This window comes from Ictidomys tridecemlineatus, chromosome 3 (assembly GCF_052094955.1).
Source record: "Ictidomys tridecemlineatus isolate mIctTri1 chromosome 3, mIctTri1.hap1, whole genome shotgun sequence".
NCBI classification, from domain to species: Eukaryota; Metazoa; Chordata; class Mammalia; order Rodentia; family Sciuridae; genus Ictidomys; species Ictidomys tridecemlineatus.
In genome coordinates, this window is record NC_135479.1 from 129,046,918 (window position 1) to 129,067,097 (window position 20,180).

The following is a 20,180-nucleotide window of genomic DNA, read 5'->3' on the forward strand; positions in this document are numbered from 1 at the left end:
TCTGGTCAGTATCATTCCCTAGTATTTCCTCATTCTTTTCCTTCATCTCTCTTTATATAATTTCAAACAGAAAAATTGCAAGGAATACTCATGTCTTATCCAAATTAATTTACCAGATATTTACATTTTGCCTTATATGACTTATCTTTATTTTAGGTATTGGGTTCTTTAACACATCCACAGCCCTTTTAATATTTTATTTTGAGACAGGATCTCACTGAGTTACTGAGGCTAGCCTCAAACTTGGGTTCTTCCTGCCTTAGCCTTCCTAATCACTGGGATTACAGGTGTGTGTCACTGCCCAGCAGTCATTTTTTTGTTGTTGTTTTTTAATATTTGTTTTAGTGTAGGTGGAGACAATAACCTTTATTTTATTTTTATGTGGTGCTGAGGATCGAACCCAGTGCTAGGTAATTTCATTTTGTGCTAGGCAAGCACTCTACAGCTGAGCCACAACCCCAGTCCTTTTAAAAAAACTTTTAATTAACATATTATTGTTTACATTTATGAGATAGTAAATGATGTTTTGATACGGATTTGTCCTTTTTCCCATTTCCACACACACGTACATGTATATGCATGCATGCAGGTAGGTAAGCACATTATTATTTTTTGTTTTTTCAAAACCATTGGAGAATAAATTGGAAACACCTCGGTGTGTTTTTAAAGGACAGTCTCTTATATAACCACAGTAAATTTATCAAAAGCAGAAAATTTGAGCATTGTTACATTATATTGTTCCAATCTGTAGCCCGTATTCTGGTTTTATCAGTAGGTTGTATTTTTAGAGCTATTTCTCCTCCTTCAGGATCCAATCCAGAGTATGCAGGGAATTTAGTTGTCCCATTTCTAGTCTCTTTCAGTCTCCTCATCCTTACCATTACTTTAGTATCTAAATGGTACAAGGCAGTTGTTTTGTGGAATATCTTTCGGTTTTTGTTTTTTTGGTTGATTTTTGTCTGATGTTTCATGGTTAGCAGGGTATTTTTGGCAGGAATATCTCAGAAAGATGTAGTGGTGTACTTATTAGTGCATCATATCACAAAGCACATGAGGTCATTTTGTCCCAAAATGAGTGATTTTAACTTTCTATTGCTGGTTAAAGTAATGCCCTCCAGGTGTATCCCTTGGAGCTGTTATTCCTTAGGTTTCTTGTTGTTTGCTGACTTAAGATCTCTCCAGATTAATTAGGATTTGATGTATTTTGTGTTCTTTGTGTAGCTCGAGATGCTGCTGTGCAGAAGATTGAGACTATTATCAAGGAGCAGTTTGCTCTTGAAATGAAGAATAAGGAACATGAAATTGAAGTCATTGACCAGGTATAATGATCATAAGTTGAAAAAAAAAAACCTACAAAAAACTCCAAAGCTATGATAAAAAGTCTATAGGATGAATTGGGGAAAGAAGAAGAAGAAAAAATATATATGTGTTATATTATATATATATATGTATTTTTTTCCTATATATATAAATAGAGTCATGGTTTTCCTTTGCTTTTTTTGAAAAATATTTTTCTTGTTTTGAGGGAAAATACCATGTTAAAAAAAATAACATTCCAGAAAAGATAAAGAAAATATATTGCCTGAAATTCCATCCCCAAAGATAATTCCTCTTTGTTCTTATACTCAGTATCTTTGTTGACATTTCTCAATGAATATGCTCATAAATATGCATTTTAATATATCTGCATACCTTGCATTTGGGGGGTGGGGTTCATTCTTTAATTCTTTGCCAATCTGACAGGTGAGAAATGTCATCTTTATATATTTTTCTTTGATTATCAGAAAAAGTGAGTTCTTTTGTCATTTGCTTTTCTTATTTAGTGAATTATGTTTTCTGTTATAATTGCCATATTTTAAAGTAATGAAGTAACACTTGTTTTTAGCGACTGATTGAAGCAAGAAGGATGATGGATAAACTTCGTGCCTGCATTGTAGCAAACTATTATGCTTCTGCAGGTCTTCTGAAAGTTTCTGAGGTAAGTATTTATCATATTCAGTTGTTTTCCAGCCACAATAGTTGTCTGAGGAAAACTTATGTCAATGTGGAATAATCCCTCCCTGCCTTTCAAACATTTCTTTGACCTTTAGGATTTGGGAGGCCTCTAGCCTACCTTTCTGGGGAAACACACATATTCAACCACAGTCCTTTAGTCATTGCTGTTTGCATTGTCAGTAATCCTGGGGGGCTTTTTCTCCTTTTTACTTAATCTTTTTCCTGCTAATTGTTAGCATATGCTATGTTTTGACATCCAAAGATGCCCTAGTTCTTCCTTATTTGAGTATGTCTGTTTTGGAGTAAATTATAGACTGAGTTTTCTCTTACCTTTTACTCAGGTAAATTCAGAAGATTTACCACATTCAACAAGCCCTGTTTTCTCCTCTCTCCATACACTTTTTATGTCAAATTGCAAATATATGGAGGGGAAAATAAGCACCTATTTATACACCATTTGGATTCAGCGATTTTCATATTTATCCATATTTGCTCTGTCTTATTTTTTTTCTAAAACATTTAAAAGTAAGTTCTAGGCATTACAGCATCTCATACCTAACTACTTGAGCATTTCTTTCTTCTTCTTTTTTTTTTTTTTTTTTTGTACCAGGGATTGAACTCAGGGATATGAAGCCTCTGAGCCCACATCCCTAGCCCTTTTTCCTTTATTTGGCGTAGGGCCTCACTAAGTTGCTGAGTCTGGCTTTGAACTTGTGATCCTTATGCCTTGGCTTCCTGAGCTGCTGGGATTACAGGCATGCACCATCACACCTGGCTTGAAGCATTTATTTTTTAAAAGATATTATTCCTTTATCGTCATGATAGCTAAGCAAATGATTTCCTAATATTATCTGATAACTAATCCAACTTCAGATTTCTTCAGTATGCCATTCAGGATTACTGACAATGCAAACAGCAAAAGCCTTATATATATATATATATATATTTTAGTTATAAGTGGACACAATACCTTTATTTTATTTTATTTATTTTTATGTGGTGCTGAGGATCGAACTCGGTGCCAAACACATACTAGGCAAGAGCTTACTGCTGAGCCACAACCCTAGCCCATGTCCCCAAAACCTTTTAAGCTGGATTTAAAAAAAAAAAAAAGATTTATAGTTGTAGATGGACAGAATGCTTTTATTTTATTTGTTTATTTTTATGTGGTGCAGAGAATCAAATCCAGTGCTTCACACATGCTAGGCAAGTGCTTTGCCACTGAGCTATAGCCCCAGCCCTTAAGCTGGATTTTTTAGACTAGGCTTCATCAGGGTTTATTGACTAGCTTTGGTTTCTTCTAAAACAGTCCTTCTTTTGTTCTCCCATGAGAATTGATTATTTGAAGAGACTAGGCCACTTTTTTTATAGCGTATTCTATATTTTGGATCCCCCGCAACCTCCTGTGGGTTTCTTTTATTTGCTTTATCTTCCTATAAATGGAAGTCAAGTCTAAAGGTACAATTAGATGTAGGTTAAATATTTTGGCAAGATTACCTTATAAGTAATGCTGTATGTGTTTAGGAACAAAATATCAGAGTTTAAGTCTGATCACTGGTTAATGTGATAATCCCTTGGTTGCTCCAATTATAAATGAAAGTCTTTTTCTTTCTTTTTTCTTTTTTTTTTTTTTTTTTTGGTGGGCAGTCCCTGGGGTCCAGCCCAGGACCTCATATGTGCTAAGCACACACTGTACCACTGAACTACATTCCAATATCTAGCTCTTTTATTCTAGCAATCTGTCTGAATTTGGGACAAGAGAATTAGGACTGAACCAAAATAGAAATATTTTTTGTTGGTGTTTTATTAATTTCAGCATAACTTTTGTGGGGGGTGGTTTTGTTTTGTTTTGAGATGGGGTCTTGCTGTGTTGCCCAGGCCAGTCTTGACCTTGAGATCCTGCAATCTCAACCTGAATAGTTGGGAATGACCTTTATGAGCCTCCATGCTGGCTGGTGTTTAAAAAATTCTTTTCTTAAATTTTGTCTGTTAGAATTAGTCTCAGCTAATTCTCTTCTTGTACATCACTGGCTCCATGGGAATGAGAGAGGGCTAGACTCTAGGGTAACAGCGGGAGGTCCGTGTCGTGTTTAGGCTTTTTTTGTGTTATCACACAGAGCTTTATGGTGCCTGGTATTGGTGCTGCCCCTCATGTTATCTTGTTAGAAACTAGAGCATTATTTGAATTTAACCCTCGATAGTAGGCAGATTTCATTTATTACTGGAGTTTCCATAATGTACATTAGAATCTATGTTCATTTTCTTCTTTTTTTAATATTTTGGTTTTTTAGTTATAGCTGGGCACAATACCTTTATTTTCTTTTTATGTGGTGCTAAGGATCGAACCCAGGGCCTTGCTTGTGCTAGGAGAGCACTCTACCGCTGAGCACAACTCCAGCCCCTCTATGTTCATTTTCTAGGACTTGCATTACATTACTACAGCTTGGTGGCTTAAAACAATAGGGATTTATACCTCACAGTTTTGAAGGCTGGTAGTCCAAAATCAAGTTGTCAGCAGGGCAGTGTTACCTGTCAAGGTTGCAGGGAAGAATCCTTCCTTGCTTCTTCCTCATTTCCGATGGTTGCTCACAGTCCTTGATGTTCCTTAGCTTGCAGCTGCATTGCTTCAGTTTTTACCTGTAGCTTCATGTGGATGTTTTCCCTCTATGTATGGCTCCTCTGAATCTGTGTGTCTGAGTTTCCCCTCTTCATTTAAGGATTTAGTCTTGGATTAGAATTATTCACAATCTAGCACAACTTCATTTTAACTTGATTATATCTGCAAGGACACCCCACCACCTTGCCTTTTTTTTTTTTTTTGTACTGGGGATTGGACCCAGGGCCTCATCCATGTTAAGCCTCTTAGCACCACAGCACTGAGCCTATTTCTTAATAAAGTCACATTCACAGATTCTGGGGTAGACATGACATAGTCTAGAAAATTCACTGATTTTATGCAGTAATGTTCTGATTAGGGGTCAAAATTATTTAGATACACTTTTGTCTATTATGATCAGCCATTTAATTATTTTTAGTTTGTGGTAACAACATATTTATAGTTCTGAGAAATCTTTATTATTGAGATTCAATAGTTTTGTTGTTTTGACTTAGAAGCACTCTCTGGCTCATTTCCTCCCACCAAAATAATTATTTTAATAACAGTTTTTTTTTAAATAATACATTTTAAAAGTTAGACTTCCTAGGAACATAACTACAGTGTATGACATTATGATGAAACATAACATTTTGTATACAAGTAACTAAGATACAGAAAAATACCCTGTAGACTGAGGGTTAACTTTATAAATTAGTGTTAATTATCTTAAAACATTTAATAAATATTACATTTTACTTCTATGCAGGTGTCATTTTTATACCATATACTTTTTAAAGAAATATTTTGGGTTTTTTTAGTTGTAGTTGGACACAATACCTTTATTCATTTATTTATTTATTTATTTATTTGTATGTGGTGCTGAGGATCAGACTCAGTGCCTCACACATGCTAGGCAAGCATTCTACGGCTGAGTCACAACCCCAGCCCCTATACCATATACTTTTTTAATTTTTAAATTTCTTACAGGGATATTTAGAACCTTTGATGTGTTTGTGTAAAATGACATGCCACCCCCCATTTTGTTTTTCTGTATAGGCATTCAAACCCAGGGCCTCATATATGCCAGGCAGGCATTCCACTACTGAGCCACATCTCTACCTTTTTTTTTTAAGTCAAATATTATTTTCTGTGTATTATTATTTCTAAAGAGAAATAAAGAGCAGTAGATCTTCTAGATAAGATAAAATATCTTCTAAACATATTTTATCTTTAGAAGACCCTCTATCTTTAGCTTTTAGTGTTAACAACTTTTATGTAGTTGTCACCTTAATTTTTGTTCTGTTGATGCAGACCTTGTTAAGGAGTTTGTCCTTAATTTTATAAGTAGAGATTTTGAAGGATTTTAAATGTAATCGTCATAGCTAAGAGTTTGAAGAGATCACATTTTTACCTCCTTTCAGTGGATTGGATTAAAAGTTTTCATGCTGTCATTCTTTTGTAGGGATCAAAGACATGTGATCCAATGGTCTTTAATCATCCTGCTATCAAGAAATTTTTGGAATCACCATCTAGATCCTCATCTCCTACCAATCAGAGATCAGAAACACCCTCAGCTAATCATTCAGAAAGTGATTCTTTATCTCAGCACAATGACTTCTTATCTGACAAAGATAATAACAGCAATATGGATATGGAAGAAAGAGTCTCAAACAACATGGAACAGAGATCAAGCCGAAATACTGGAAGGGTAAAGTTGAATGGATGAGAGGGAGCTAGAGGAGAAGGAATATTTACTAATAAACTGTGCACATATTATCTTCTACAGGCACTCTAGGAAACAGCCTGTTTTCCTTTTAAAGTGAGGAAACTTAGCCTTGATGAGGTTAAGGTTGTATTTGCCCAGATGTATCAGAACTGAGAATTAAACCTGTGTCTTTTTAATTTTAGAGATTAAGAATCCAGGGCATTGCACAACTGATAGATGTCATTCATGTAGATACGAAAGAAACCTTTAAAGGTTGATTGTTCAGTGACCTTACCGAAGGTCTTTCCACTATTGTGTTTATTCTTTCTAGTGACTCTTAAGCACTTTCCTGTATGAGGTTTTATGTTCAAAGATGTTATATTAGCTGAAGGAAATTTGACAATAAATAAATGGAATTTGATCCTGCCAACTTAAATGCTTGAATTGCCAGCTCAAGGTACTCTAAACTTCATGTAATATTCAGCTATCATCATTATTGGTTTAGACCAGTGGTTTTTCTCAGCCTGGTGTTCTGTGACAGGAAATTTCCAAAGTAGCTTGCTTGCTTACTTGCTTTTTTTGTTTTTGGTCCTGGGAATTGAACCCAAGGGCACATAAACACTGAGCCACATCCCCAGCTCTTTATTATATTATATTTAGAGACAGGATCTTGATGAGTTGCTTAGGGTCTCACTAAGTTGCTGAGGCTCACTTTGAACTCACAGTCCCTCCCAAGCCGCTGGGATTACAAGCATGCATCTCCAAGTTGCTTTCTGTAGTAAGACATCAAATATTTTACTGATTGGTTCTCCATACTGGGTATTAAACCCAGCGCACTTTACAGGGGAGCTACATCTTCAATTTTTGTTGTTATTTAAGACAGTAATAAGTTATTTAAGACAATAACTCGGTAAGTTGCCGAGGCTAACCTTGAACTTGAGATCCTCCTGCCTCAGCCTCCTAAGTAGCTGATTATAGGCATATGCCACTGTGTCTGTTGTATCTCTCTCTCTCTCTCTCTCTCTCTCTCTCTCTCTCTCTCTCTCTCTCTCTCTCTCTCTTTTTAAGAACAAGAATTTAAGTCATATTAGTCTTAATTTAGAAACTTAACATCTTTTATACAATATGTGGTGGTTTATATATGTGCATATATTACAAACATTTAGTACTTACTGTGAATCAAATACTTTTGTAAGAACTATACGAAACAATCATAAAGTGGTACTATTAATGTCCTTTGAGAAAAATGGGGCAGAGAGAGTAATTACCCAAGATAACAATTTAATACCTGGAAGGACTAGAATTTGAACTGTAACTTTCTGTCACTATAGTCCAACTTTTAATTGATCATTATATTTCTTTCTTTTTTAAAAAAATTTTTTTTCAGTTGTTCAAAGACCTTTATTTTATTTATTTATTTATATGTGGTGCTGAGAATTGAACCCAGCGCCTCACACATGCCAGGCAAGTGTGCTACTGCTGAGCCACAGCAGCCCCTCTTTCTTTTCTTTTCTTTTTAAATGTTTTTAATTGTAGATGGATATAATATCTTTATTCATTTTTATGTGGTGCTGAGGATTGAACCCAGGGCCTCAGGTGTGCAAGGCAAGCACTCTACCACTGAGCTACAACCCTAGCCATAATCATTGTATTTATTTCTCATTGAAAAATTTTTAATAATACAGAAAATTAAAAAGAAAGTAAATTTTTCCATTTCCATTGCCATTTTTCAGAGATAACCACTGTAGTAGTTTCTTGCATATTCTTCCACATCTTCTTTGCATATATAAAGCAGATGTATGTGAATAATAAAAATACATGTGGAAGTATAGTGTACAAACTTTTAGTGTAAGATAGTGCAGTTATTTATAGCAAATTATTTTTTCATGCTCTCAAAGGTGCCACAAAGCCATAGAATTTTATAATTAAAAAAAATATTTGAGGTCCTATACTTTTTTGATTTTCTGAGTTTTGTGCTATTGTAAATTGTTCTAAATGAAATGAATATTGCTTATTATTTTCAGGATACTTCTGGTGTTACTGGCTCTCATAAAACAGAACAGCGGAATACTGATCTCACAGGAGATGAGACTTCACGACTTTTTGTAAAGAAAACAATAGTAGTGGGCAATGTGTCCAAGTGAGTACGAGCTGATTTTTCTCATTTTTAGCCATCATTTCTATTAATACATTGGCACTGATACTCCTTTACTGTAATATTCCAGTGAGATGAAGCCTGAGGAATTCTTTTTTCCAGGCTCTTAGTTATTTCAAAAATTTACCATGATCCAAAACACTTTTAGGTGATCTTGCTCATTAGTAAGCACAGTCCTGTTTGACTCTAAGCCTCCTGTTTGTCAACTGGATATTGTTTTTTTCCTGTGTACATCCTCTCTTTACAGTGCCATTCTGCCTTGCACCATATCCACTAATATCCAGAGATGATAAGCAAGAAGACATTCTCTCCAAAGTGTCACTAGAGAAGAGGCAGTTTAGTAACCTCTTAAACTTTGGTGTGACGTTTGTAGAAGATGCAATTAAGAGGCATTTGAAAGCATTGAGAGTGGTCAATTCTCAGGAACTACTTCCAACCCTAACTTTCAAATCTGCTTTTTTTCCCTATACATTTATGATCTCGGCATTTGCCATTTATTTGTGGTTGGCACTATTGATCCTGAAATCAGGTTCTTATTCCTGGGAACTCATTTACTGTTCTTTCTTTTCTGTTTTGAAGTGGAAAGATTTGTGTGTGATAAGTTTCTTTGACTTTTTTTTCTTCTTCTTCAAAATCTAAATTCCCAACAAGGTTCATGAAATTCACCAGTTAGTTATTATACATGGAAGAGCAAAGCACCAAGACTAGACAAGAATTCTCCTGAAGAACTGTTAGGCAGCTTGGCTCCCTGCATTACTAAGATAACATAGAAGGCCATGTTCATATTCTCCTCCAGAATCTAAGAAGGAGCACTTATACATTGAAATGAAAATGGGACCCATGAAGGGGAGGGCTTCAGATGCTAGTTTTACTATGATCAAGACTTGAAGGGTTGCAAGTTTGAGGTCAGCCTCAGCAACCTTAGTAAGACCCTGTCTCAAAATAAAAGGGCTTAGGGATATAGCCCAGTGGTAAAGCACCCCTGGCTTCAACCCCTAGTATAAAACAACAACAACAAAAAGACTTGCAGTGGCTTGTTTGAGCTTTCAAAAGGCAGGAAACTAACCTTGGCAGCAGTGATTGGCTCCAAAAGGTCCTGAAGTTCTGGCACCCTGGAATCTGAGTGAAAACCTTAAAGACTAGGGGTTCTCTAGCTCAGGAATAAAAATATGTCAAGTTATTTCCACTTCAGGTACCCACCTGGTAGGAAAAACAAGTTTTATTTTAAAATCTCAGACTGCTAATCAGAAAACAAAACAAACTTTAAAGGGATGGCTCTTAGACCAAAGAAATGTTTAAAGAAAAAATAAAATAACTCACTACAAATATTTTGGCTAATTGACATAGCTGTTTAATATTGCTGGAATATTAATCTTGTTTTAAAGAGTAGTTAATTGTGTTATTAGGTCTCTGAAGGAAAGAGAAACTCAGATTTCTTTTTTCTTTTTCTTCTCTAGGTATATACCTCCAGATAAAAGGGAAGAAAATGACCAATCAACCCATAAGTGGATGGTATATGTTCGAGGGTCTCGTAGAGAACCCAGCATTAATCATTTTGTCAAGAAAGTTTGGTTCTTCCTTCATCCCAGCTATAAACCAAATGACCTTGTGGAAGTTAGGTGAGCATATTTAAGTTCTTTAGCCTAAGAACAGAAATGTGGTTTAACTTTAGAATGTTCTCTGGAAATTCTTGTATTATTATGACATACTCAGAGTTGGCTCTTTAGTCACAATGTAGTTTTAGCTGTGGTTTCTCTCCTTTTGCTGATTACTGTCTCACTGAACAGGCATTGTCACCCCATGTCAGAATGTTACTATACTAATTACATCAGCTGATAGTAGCTAATTTGTTTATATGGATACAGATGTGAATTAAAATGTTACTATTTTTTATGTATAATAGAATGAAATACAGGATTCTGGTGTTACACAAATATTTAATATTGAGATGATCCCACCCACTCAAAAATAATCCCTAGTGATACTTTTCCTGTGCATATACTATTAGTTGTTTGTGGTTACCTCACAAAAATGGAATGATAATATGTATACTATTGTGAAATCTTGCTTGTCATTTATTTGCTTGTCATATTATTTGTCATGTGTTCTTCCATCTGTATATGATGATACCACATACACCTTCACTGAATGCGCTGTGGAAGTGCTGGTGGCTTATAATTAGTGAAATCTCCTATACTCTCTACTCTGACCAGAACATTCCTTTTACTCCTGATTTTTAAACAAAACCTGGCTCTCTTGAGAACTCTTTTTTAAGTGGTGGCTATTTTTTTTCCCTCTCAAACACATTGTACTGCTGGGTCTGGAAATGGGATTGGTGTCTTACTTGTCATGTTTATGATTCCAAGATCACCTTTACCCCTTCTACCTAAAAAATCCTCACTTCCATTGTAAAGCCATGTGGTTTGCTTCCCTCCTTCCTTGCATTGTCTACTAATTTCCCATTGCAGTTATCTACTATTTTCCTCTATCAGAAATAGTTTTAGCATGTGGTTTATTGATTTTTTTTCTTTCTATCATTTGTACTCTTGCTGTTATTATTAACACATGTCCTAGATTTAATTATAACTGGGTTCCTTTTTTAAGACTTCAAAGCTGGTTTTTTTTTGTTTTTGTTTTTGTTTTGTTTTTTGTCTGGTGTCAAAATTAATTTGATGCATGGCTTTTGCACCTGGCTTGAAACTTGGGGTTAATCTTACTTTTGGGTCAGAGTACAAATGTGTTTCTCGTGCATGCTGTATCTTCTCATCCCAGCACATTACGTAGGAAGAACATGGGTAGATTGTGCTCCTATAGAAGCATCTTTTTCATTTGTTTCAGTTGTCATGAACCACTCTTAGCCAGCTTCCTAAAAATTGTGCATGTTAACTTTGCTTTTAGTCATAAGACAGTTGCTAAATGTGTGCTAAACTCAGGGCCTGTTATGGAAACATAACAGGCCCTGAGTTAGAGAAGTTGAGCATAGTACAACTGCCTGACCAGAGCGGATCAGGCCCCCAGAGCAGATCTTAGTGAGTGTCTTTAAGTCATTTGTGTCTGTTTTATGTAGGTTGAATGTAGAGTAGCACTGTTCAATAGAAATATATTATGAGCCACACATATAACTTCAGATTTTCTAAAAACCAGAAGATAAAAACAAATTACTTAGCATAATAATGCAATTTTAAGCTGCCTTATTAGAAGTCAGGGATACTTGCTGTCTATACCAATCTGAAAAGAGCTAGCCTTACTATTGTACATCTGGAGGTGAGTGGTCTGGGCAGTATAGAGTTCTGTTACCACAGGAACCTAGACTACCACAGTGGTAAAAGCATGGTCCCTACAGCCTATTGCTTGAGTTTGAATCCTAGTTCAAGTACTTATTTGGTCTGTGACCTGGGCAAGTTAGTTATGCAACCTCACTGTGTCTCAGAGGAGATAGCTCATAGCGTGGTTGTAAAGATTACGTAAGTTAATAGATGCAAAGGACTTAGAATAGAATGGGTCAAGGAAATACTATGGACATTTGCTGTTGCTGTTCTAAGGAAAAGAGGTGGTCATCCTGAAGAGAAAAGACTCACAGAGATGTTTTAATTCTTTTGAAGATCTTTCATGTGAATGAAAAATTTATTCTTTGTGATTCTAAGTGACATATCTAGAACTATCATACAGGAGGTAGAGTAAATATTTTTATAATAGGTATTCCAAAACGGAACAAGGAATTCGGTAAGTGGTGAATTCTGGGTCATTAGGAGTGATACTAAAAGACATTTGAATTCAAATTGGTTGTTTGAATTAATAATTTGAACAAGGAGTTGTACTTCATTTTGTTTCCAGTAGAACCTTTTTTCTTTTCTTTTCTTTTTTTTTTTTTTTAACCTTCTCTAGGAATCTAGAAATATATAATTCTGTTCAGGTTATGCAGTTCTTTCTTGAATGGAATAATATACTTTTAAAATTATAGCATTTTCTTAATAATGTTTTCTTTGTTAGTAGTTCTTAGATTCCTTTTTTTGCTTCTCAAAATATGATTATAGAAGAATTTCCTGTAAAAACCATTGTCCCTTTTTCTTGAATTGCGCTATTTGTCTGTCTTTCCTGGCCACAGTCCTTCCTGTCTATTCACTGAAGGTTAGCCTGCATACATAAATTAAGAACATGCCTGATTTCCATTGTGAGAGCAATTGACCATGCAAACAGTATAATTGAGACATATTACAAAATAAGTTTAGACTGTCCTCTCAACTTTACTGGAATTTAAATTACCAAATTTACCATTTATAGAATTTCCATTGATTATTATTATTAGGTCCACCATGGCCTTACCATACTTTTGGCCTTGGATCCCTTTCTATGCTACCTCAAGTCTACCTTCTCATTTACCCGAAGCCTGTTCCTCTACCATCATCATGCTGTTTCTCTGACCTCATCTTGTGTTCTCCTGACTTCTTCTATCCAGGGCATGTACTTTGCTTTTGCTTTTGCTTTTTTTTTTTTTTTTTTTTTTAAAAAAAAAAATTCTTTAACTTTCTTTTCTCTCTTATAACGTGGGCATTGTTTTGTCCACTTTTTAGACTGCTACTCAGATTTTTCCTGTTTTTCAAGGTCTTTAATGTGAAGGAAAAATTTATTCTTGATGATTCCAAATGTTATATCTAGAATTCACCATTCTGGTAGCTCCTGCCTTTGTGCTTATTAATTCAGATCTGTTAAGAGTCCTCTCAGGTTTTATCCTTGGACTCTCCACTTCTAGAAAGCCTTTCTCTTAGTTTTGAAAGTGCCCGTTCCCTGCAAGATCAGCATTTTATCTTATTACAATAATTGTAAGCCAGGGATTCATAAACATTTTTATTTTAAAGGTATTCCTCTCTTCCCAATTAACTTAAGCCATATTGTTTTGAACACTTAAAGATCTCAATTAAATTTTTAATTTTTTTTATTATGGAAAGTTTCACATATATACAAAAGTAGAGGGTATAATGAACTTGTACCCATTGCAATTAATAATAGTTTGCCAGTCTTGTTCCATTAACCCATCTCTATACATACCCTTTTTTTGAGCAGTTTTGGGGATTGAAAACAGGGACTTATATGTGCTAGGGAAACATTATACCCCTGAGCTATATCCACTAGCCCTTTTTACATTTATTTTGAGACAGGGTCTTGTTAAGTTGCTCAGGCTGTCTTTGAATTTCTGACTCCCCTGCCTCAGCCTTCCAAGTAGCTGAGATTTTAGATGAATCCCAGAACTGTTGGCTAATTTCCATTTTTCCCCCTTAATTAATTACATTATGATTGTAAATTCTTTAATCCAATTAATATTGATACACATTCTCCTGTACCCACTAAAATCACAGCTATTGTATGGGGAAGATCAAGTCTTTTTAGCAGTTTCAAATAAATTTTCACTTTCGGATTGAGCATTTTCATGATTTATTTTATTTTTGTCTTTGAGGACCTGGGGTAGGAACACAAACCTCAGAGCCTGTGCCTGTCATATGCCAATCACAGGTTCTGGCTCTATAGTGTAACGTTCATCAATTAACTTTGGTCCCTCATCTATGAAAATAACTTTGGATTACTATCTGGACCTATTAACTCTAAGCATTCAAAAATGGAATATTTATTGTAGATTTGAATTTTTGTAACTTAGTATTTTAGTGAAATTCAGCATGTAACTTTAGCTTCACATAAGGAAACATAAGTGATTCTAAGAAGGATGTGAATTTCTGACTTATCCGTTATAAGAAAACTTTCCTCTCTAGGATGAGAGCATGAACATGGGTGAATGTATAAATATCTGCTTTTCCCTAGAGAGCCTCCTTTTCATCTGACCAGAAGAGGCTGGGGTGAGTTTCCTGTCAGAGTTCAAGTTCACTTTAAGGACAGCCAGAACAAGCGGATAGATATCATACATAATCTGAAGGTATCGTGACAAAGCATTGGCTCCCCAGAAATGATATTTTTTTCCCATCATCTATTTCATATGGTAGTGAGGGAGGTGGTCATGGACAGTGGAAGCAGGATAATCATTTGAGCATGTTATGCTTACTGTTACAGCACTTCTTTGTCCTCTGAAGGTTGTGGAGACAAGTTACTTTCTAGCACAATGTATTTTCTTTGAAAAGATGATCTAATTGTTCAGATAATGTGAAGATTTGAATTTTTATCAAATCTTACCATTGATGTGTTACTTGAGACTAAGTAATTGAAATCTTTATTTTTTAAAAAATGTTAGCTTTTCTATAAAATGAGACAAATAATGCATTGCTTGTTTATTTCACAAGGATTAAGGGAAACAAACACATTTTGGCAATTGTAAAGTACTGGGTTGCAATATCTAGTTTGTATGGTCAGAAATTCTTCATTGATGTATTCACATGATTTATTATGCAGCCATTATAAATTATATTTTATGAAGAGTTTTCTGTTTGTAGAAAAAAACTACCATTATAGTAAGTGAAAAGCAGAGCACAAAATACTATGTATATGAAGTTAGCCATGATTTTTAAAAGGTAGAAAAAACAAAACAATATACCAACTATTGGTGTTATTGAAGTAATGAATTGGTGGGCAATTTCCCCTATACTTTTTTCTGTTTTCCTGTTTGTTTTAACATTTTTGCAGTTTTATATAATAAACATATTTAGCTTTTATAGTTGGAAGACAGACCATTTTAGTGCTCCCCCTAGACACTCTTTGTAATGTATAGTAGAAAATATCATCTGTTCATTTTCTCTATATGTGATATAATGCTAACATTTTACTTCTCCCAAAGCATCCCTACTTTGTGGCTTATCACATTATTCTAATTCCCAAAATTAAACTCAATAAAGCTGAGTACATTTATAGAATTCCTTTTACATTACCTTTGTTTTATAAATGTACCTCTTTAAACCCTGAGGCATACTAAAGTTTTCTGTCCATTAGTGATAGATGGTACTGCTTAACTTGACTTTTAAGTTATTTTCTACAGATTACTGTAAGACTAGATTCCCTTATAACCTCAGAGAAGAACAGAAACCAATTAAACAGTGTGTAGGCACTTCATTCAAAAGGACAGAATACTCTTCTATTTGAAGAAAGTCTAAAATAGTTCTGCTTTCTTTCAACTTATTTTAATCACTGTACATAGCACATTATGTTGCTCTAGGCAACATAATTTATTTAGTCTCTAAAATAAAGGGAATTGTTTACATGATTCTCACATATTTTATTGTGCATATCACCTAGAGTTCCCTGTAGAAAATTATTTGAGACACAGTAGTATAAAATGACAGTGAAGTACTTCTTAACCAGTTTTTCTAGAAAACATAATTTTTACTATTTTTGTTGTACATTGACCTCAAAGCTTTAAACACCTATATTCTGGCCACAGGATCTTTATTTTTAGTGGAGTTGTCATTTTCCGTGTTTGGTTTTTTTTTTGAGGGGGCAGGGGTCGGGGGAGGCACCAGGGATTGAACTCAGGGGCACTTGACCACTGAGCTACATCCCAGCCCTATTTTGCGTTTTACTTAGAGACAGGGTCTCACTGAGTTGCTTAGCACCTTGCTTTTGCTGAGGCTGGTTTTGAACTCGCAATCCTCCTGCCCCAGCCTGCAGAGCTGCTGGGATGACAGGTATGTGTGCTATCACGCCTGGCATTTTCCCTGTTTTTTTCTGTGTTCTTAGAATGAAAGATCTTTCATTCTTTCCTCTTTGTTCTAAATATTTGTTCAATTAAAGACCATTCTTTTTTTTTTTTACTTTCTTTTTATTATTGTTGGTTGTTCAAAACATTACATAGTTCTTGATATATCATATTTCACACTTTGATTCAAGTGGGTTATGAACTCCCATTTTTACCCCGTATACAGATTGCAGAATCACATCGGTTACACATCCATTGATTTACATATTGCCATACTAGTGTCTGTTGTATTCTGCTGCCTTTCCTATCCTCTACTATCCCCCCTCCCCTCCCCTCCCCTCCCCTCTTCTCTTCTCTCTCTACCCCCTCTACTGTAATTCATTTCTCCCCTTTGTATTATTTTTCCCTTTCTCCTCACTTCCTCTTGTATGTAATTTTGTATAACCCTGAGGGTCTCCTTTCATTTCCATGCAATTTCCCTTCTCTCTCCCTTTCCCTCCCACCTCTCATCCCTGTTTAATGTTAATCTTCTTCTCATACTCTTCATCCCTACTCTGTTCTTAGTTACTCTCCTTATATCAAAGAAAACATTTGGCATTTGTTTTTTAGGGATTGGCTGGCTTCACTTAGCATAATCTGCTCTAATGCCATCCATTTCCCTCCAAATTCTATGATTTTGTCATTTTTTAATGCAGAGTAATACTCCATTGTATATAAATGCCACATTTTTTTTATCCATTCATCTATTGAAGGGCATCTAGGTTGGTTCCACAGTCTTGCTATTGTGAATTGTGCTGCTATGAACATCGATGTAGCAGTGTCCCTGTAGCATGCTCTTTTTAGGTCTTTAGGGAATAGACGGAGAAGGGGAATAGCTGGGTCAAATGGTGGTTCCATTCCCAGCTTTCCAAGAAATCTCCATACTGCTTTCCAAATTGGCTGCACCAGTTTGCAGTCCCACCAACAATGAACAAGTGTACCCTTTTCCCCACATCCTCGCCAGCACTTGTTGTTTGACTTCATAATGGCTGCCAATCTTACTGGAGTGAGATGGTATCTTAGGGTGGTTTTGATTTGCATTTCTCTGACTGCTAGCGATGGTGAGCATTTTTTCATGTACTTGTTGACTGATTGTATGTCCTCCTCTGAGAAGTGAGCCTACATCCTGGGAACAAATCTTTACTCCTCACACTTCAGATAGAGCCCTAATATCCAGAGTATACAAAGAACTCAAAAAATTAGACAACAAGATAACAAATAACCCAATCAACAAATGGGCCAAGGACCATTATTCTTTCTAAACAATCTTTCTTATATTCCCATTCTTGCTAGTCTGTGTTCTGCCTTCTTTAGTTTATCTACATTTCCCTCTGTCTGTTCTACACACCATCATCAGATCAGTCTGTCCAAAACAGCAGAACCATTATGCTGTTCCTTTTTTGGAAAACATAATTTAATTCTTGATGTTCAAGTTCAGACTCCCCGCCTGCTTTTTAGGGTTCTTCCTGTTTTGATTCAACATACTTCCCCTAAATTATCTTGCATTAATCCTCTGCACGAGCATTCTCTAGTCATCTCACTCTTTTCATGTCATAGAAAGTCCTTGGCTTTTCTTTCCTTGTACCTTTTTTTCTCATCCTCTCCTCCTCCTCAAGCACTTATTTGAATTCTTTCCATTCTTCAAGTTCCTGTGTAACTTTTTCTGGCTATTTAAGCTCATAGCTGTGTCTGCATTTTACTCTACAGAGTACATAATTACATGTATTTGATACTGTAAATACTGAATTAAATACTAACTATTCTTAAGTGTTAGAGTTTGCAGAATATATGAAATTCCCTGCATCCTCAGCAGGTAGTCACTTAACCCTCTCTTCAGCATTACCATGGAGCACAGCACTTCCAAATAAATGTTTTATTTATTTAGTAAATAAAATTTTGAAATATTTTTTTCATAGTTTACTTAAAACTGCTATTCTTCTTGCACAACAAAACAACCTTGATCATATTGTTATAGCTTGATTTTAAAATAATACTGTACAACATTGTGATTTATAAGAACTTAAAAATTTTAGTAATAGCCTTCATGTCTCTCCATAAATCATTTTTTTCTCTAGGCAAAACTTGTTTCTGTAACATTTCTTGTATGCTGTGTTTTCTAGTTCCTTTTGCTGTTTTGATAATAGTTCTGTTTTTATCAATGTCCCTCTTAAAATCTGGTCCTAAGAATGAAACATGCCTGTTCAGATTATAGATAAACTGTTATTTTCGTTTTCTAGGGGATAAGAAAATGTATGTCACTAAAATTGCCCATACCTGTTTAGCAGTCCTACTCTTGGCTAAGGTTAAAATATTAAGACTCCAGATCTCATCTGTGGAACCTGTCTTAATCAACCCTATGTTGCTTTGTTTTCTTCTGGACACTAAAATCTCTTGACTGACTGACTGACTGAGTTGCCTTCCCTGTGTCGGCTATGAGGATGAGCTCAGCCAGGCTTGATATCTGCCTCCTTTTTTTTTTTTTTGGATCTTGTGAATAGCCTAAGATCTGTAAATGAGCACAGACCTTTATTTTATTCATTTCTACCTCTTATCAGCCTTTAAAACCTTGTGTTTACTAACCTGCCCTGGCTTTGCTAGTTTTTCCTTTCTTTCTACCCAATTTATAAACATGTTTTTCCTGTCAGTCTTACTGTACAATGTTTATATGAATAAGCTGTCACAAATTTCTTTTTTTTTAAGAGTCAGGATATAAATTGGAACATAAAAAGAAGTAAACCCCTTCCTATGTAAATGTAAACTTTGGTTTATGTTATTAACATTCCCTCAGTTTATGCCTTCTTTCTCTCCTCAAAAATAAATCTTTCAACTTATTTGTGTATGGACAGGGGGCGGGTACTAGGGATTGAACCCATAGCCTTATACATGGTCGGCAGATGCTCTGTCACCAAGCTATATCCTCAGCCCCCAAATAAGTCTTTCATGATGCTAATATATTTGAAATAGTTAGCATTGCCTGTAATGCCTACATTTTCAAGAATGAAAAGTTTTTTCAAGAATGCTTAATAACCATACATTTAAATATGTAATTGTGTCATCATATTACACGTATATTTTTATAGCCTGTTATTTAAAATGTATTTACATAACTTTTGTGAACTCATCTTAGTAGCTACATAATACTTCACAAGTTGATTTTCTGTGTTCACTTAAGCATTCCTTTTATTGGACATCTATGTTTTTAGTTTGTGGTTATAGATGATGTCACAATAAACTTCTGGTGTGAAACTTCCTCCATTTTAGGATTGTGCTTAGAATAAGTTTTTAGAAGTAAATGGCGTACATTAAAAATATAATAACTGTAAGGTCGTGACTATTTTTGTGTTTACCCAGTATTTCTGCTAGAAAATTGAGGATTTTTATTGAAGCAGTGATGTGCTTGTTTACATTATGAGAACATGGATCCTGTGATTAGCCTAAGGTCTGTAAGTGAGCATAGTGAAATTGAACACTCTGTCCTTTGTCTTTCAATAGCTGGATAGAACGTACACTGGCCTGCAGACACTTGGAGCAGAGACGGTAGGTGTTTTTCTTATGGTCTTCTTTCTTTCCTTTTTTTTTTGGTGGTGCTGGGGATGATCTTCATTTTTAATTAGGGGGAAAATGAGTGTTAGGTTTCCTTCTGAAAAATGTTTTTTTTCCCTCTCACTCCCTTTGTGTTTCTTTTCTTTGTAATTGTTTAATTGTAGTTAAATAATTCATAAAATTTACCATCTTAGCCATTTTTATTGTATGGTCTGGTGGCATTAATGCATTCTCACTGTTGTGAACCCATCACTACAGCTCATCTCTTGAACTCTTTCCACCTTGCAAACAGCGAAGTCCACGTGTGTGGAGCAGAGTTACCCCTTCCTCCCTCGCCCCATCTCTAACAATACATTCTATTTTCTGTGAATTTGGCTACTCCAGGTACTTTATAAATGGAATCATTTAATACTTGTCTTTTGTGGTTGCCTTTATTGTACTTAGCATGATGTCCTCAGTGTTCATCTATGTTGTAGCAAGTGTCAAAACTTACTTCCTTTTTAAGGCTGAATATTCT

At 35.2% G+C, this 20,180-nt stretch overlaps 1 protein-coding gene across 10 annotated transcripts in view; it reads left to right on the top strand.

Moving 5' to 3' along the window:
- Window positions 1-20,180, top strand: part of Yeats2 (YEATS domain containing 2) — an 89,181-nt gene that overhangs the window by 20,814 nt on the left and 48,187 nt on the right. For 9 of the 10 annotated variants that reach the window (XM_078043780.1, XM_078043781.1, XM_078043782.1 and 6 more), the window contains 7 exons: window positions 1,222-1,319; window positions 1,886-1,978; window positions 6,054-6,299; window positions 8,321-8,436; window positions 9,909-10,070; window positions 14,263-14,374; window positions 19,613-19,657. In XM_078043780.1, the coding sequence (XP_077899906.1) occupies window positions 1,222-1,319; window positions 1,886-1,978; window positions 6,054-6,299; window positions 8,321-8,436; window positions 9,909-10,070; window positions 14,263-14,374; window positions 19,613-19,657 (872 nt within the window). Of the gene's footprint in view, window positions 1-1,221; window positions 1,320-1,885; window positions 1,979-6,053; window positions 6,300-8,320; window positions 8,437-9,908; window positions 10,071-14,262; window positions 14,375-19,612; window positions 19,658-19,921; window positions 20,061-20,180 lie in introns of those variants that run through there. The other variant, XM_078043783.1, reaches the window with a different exon arrangement.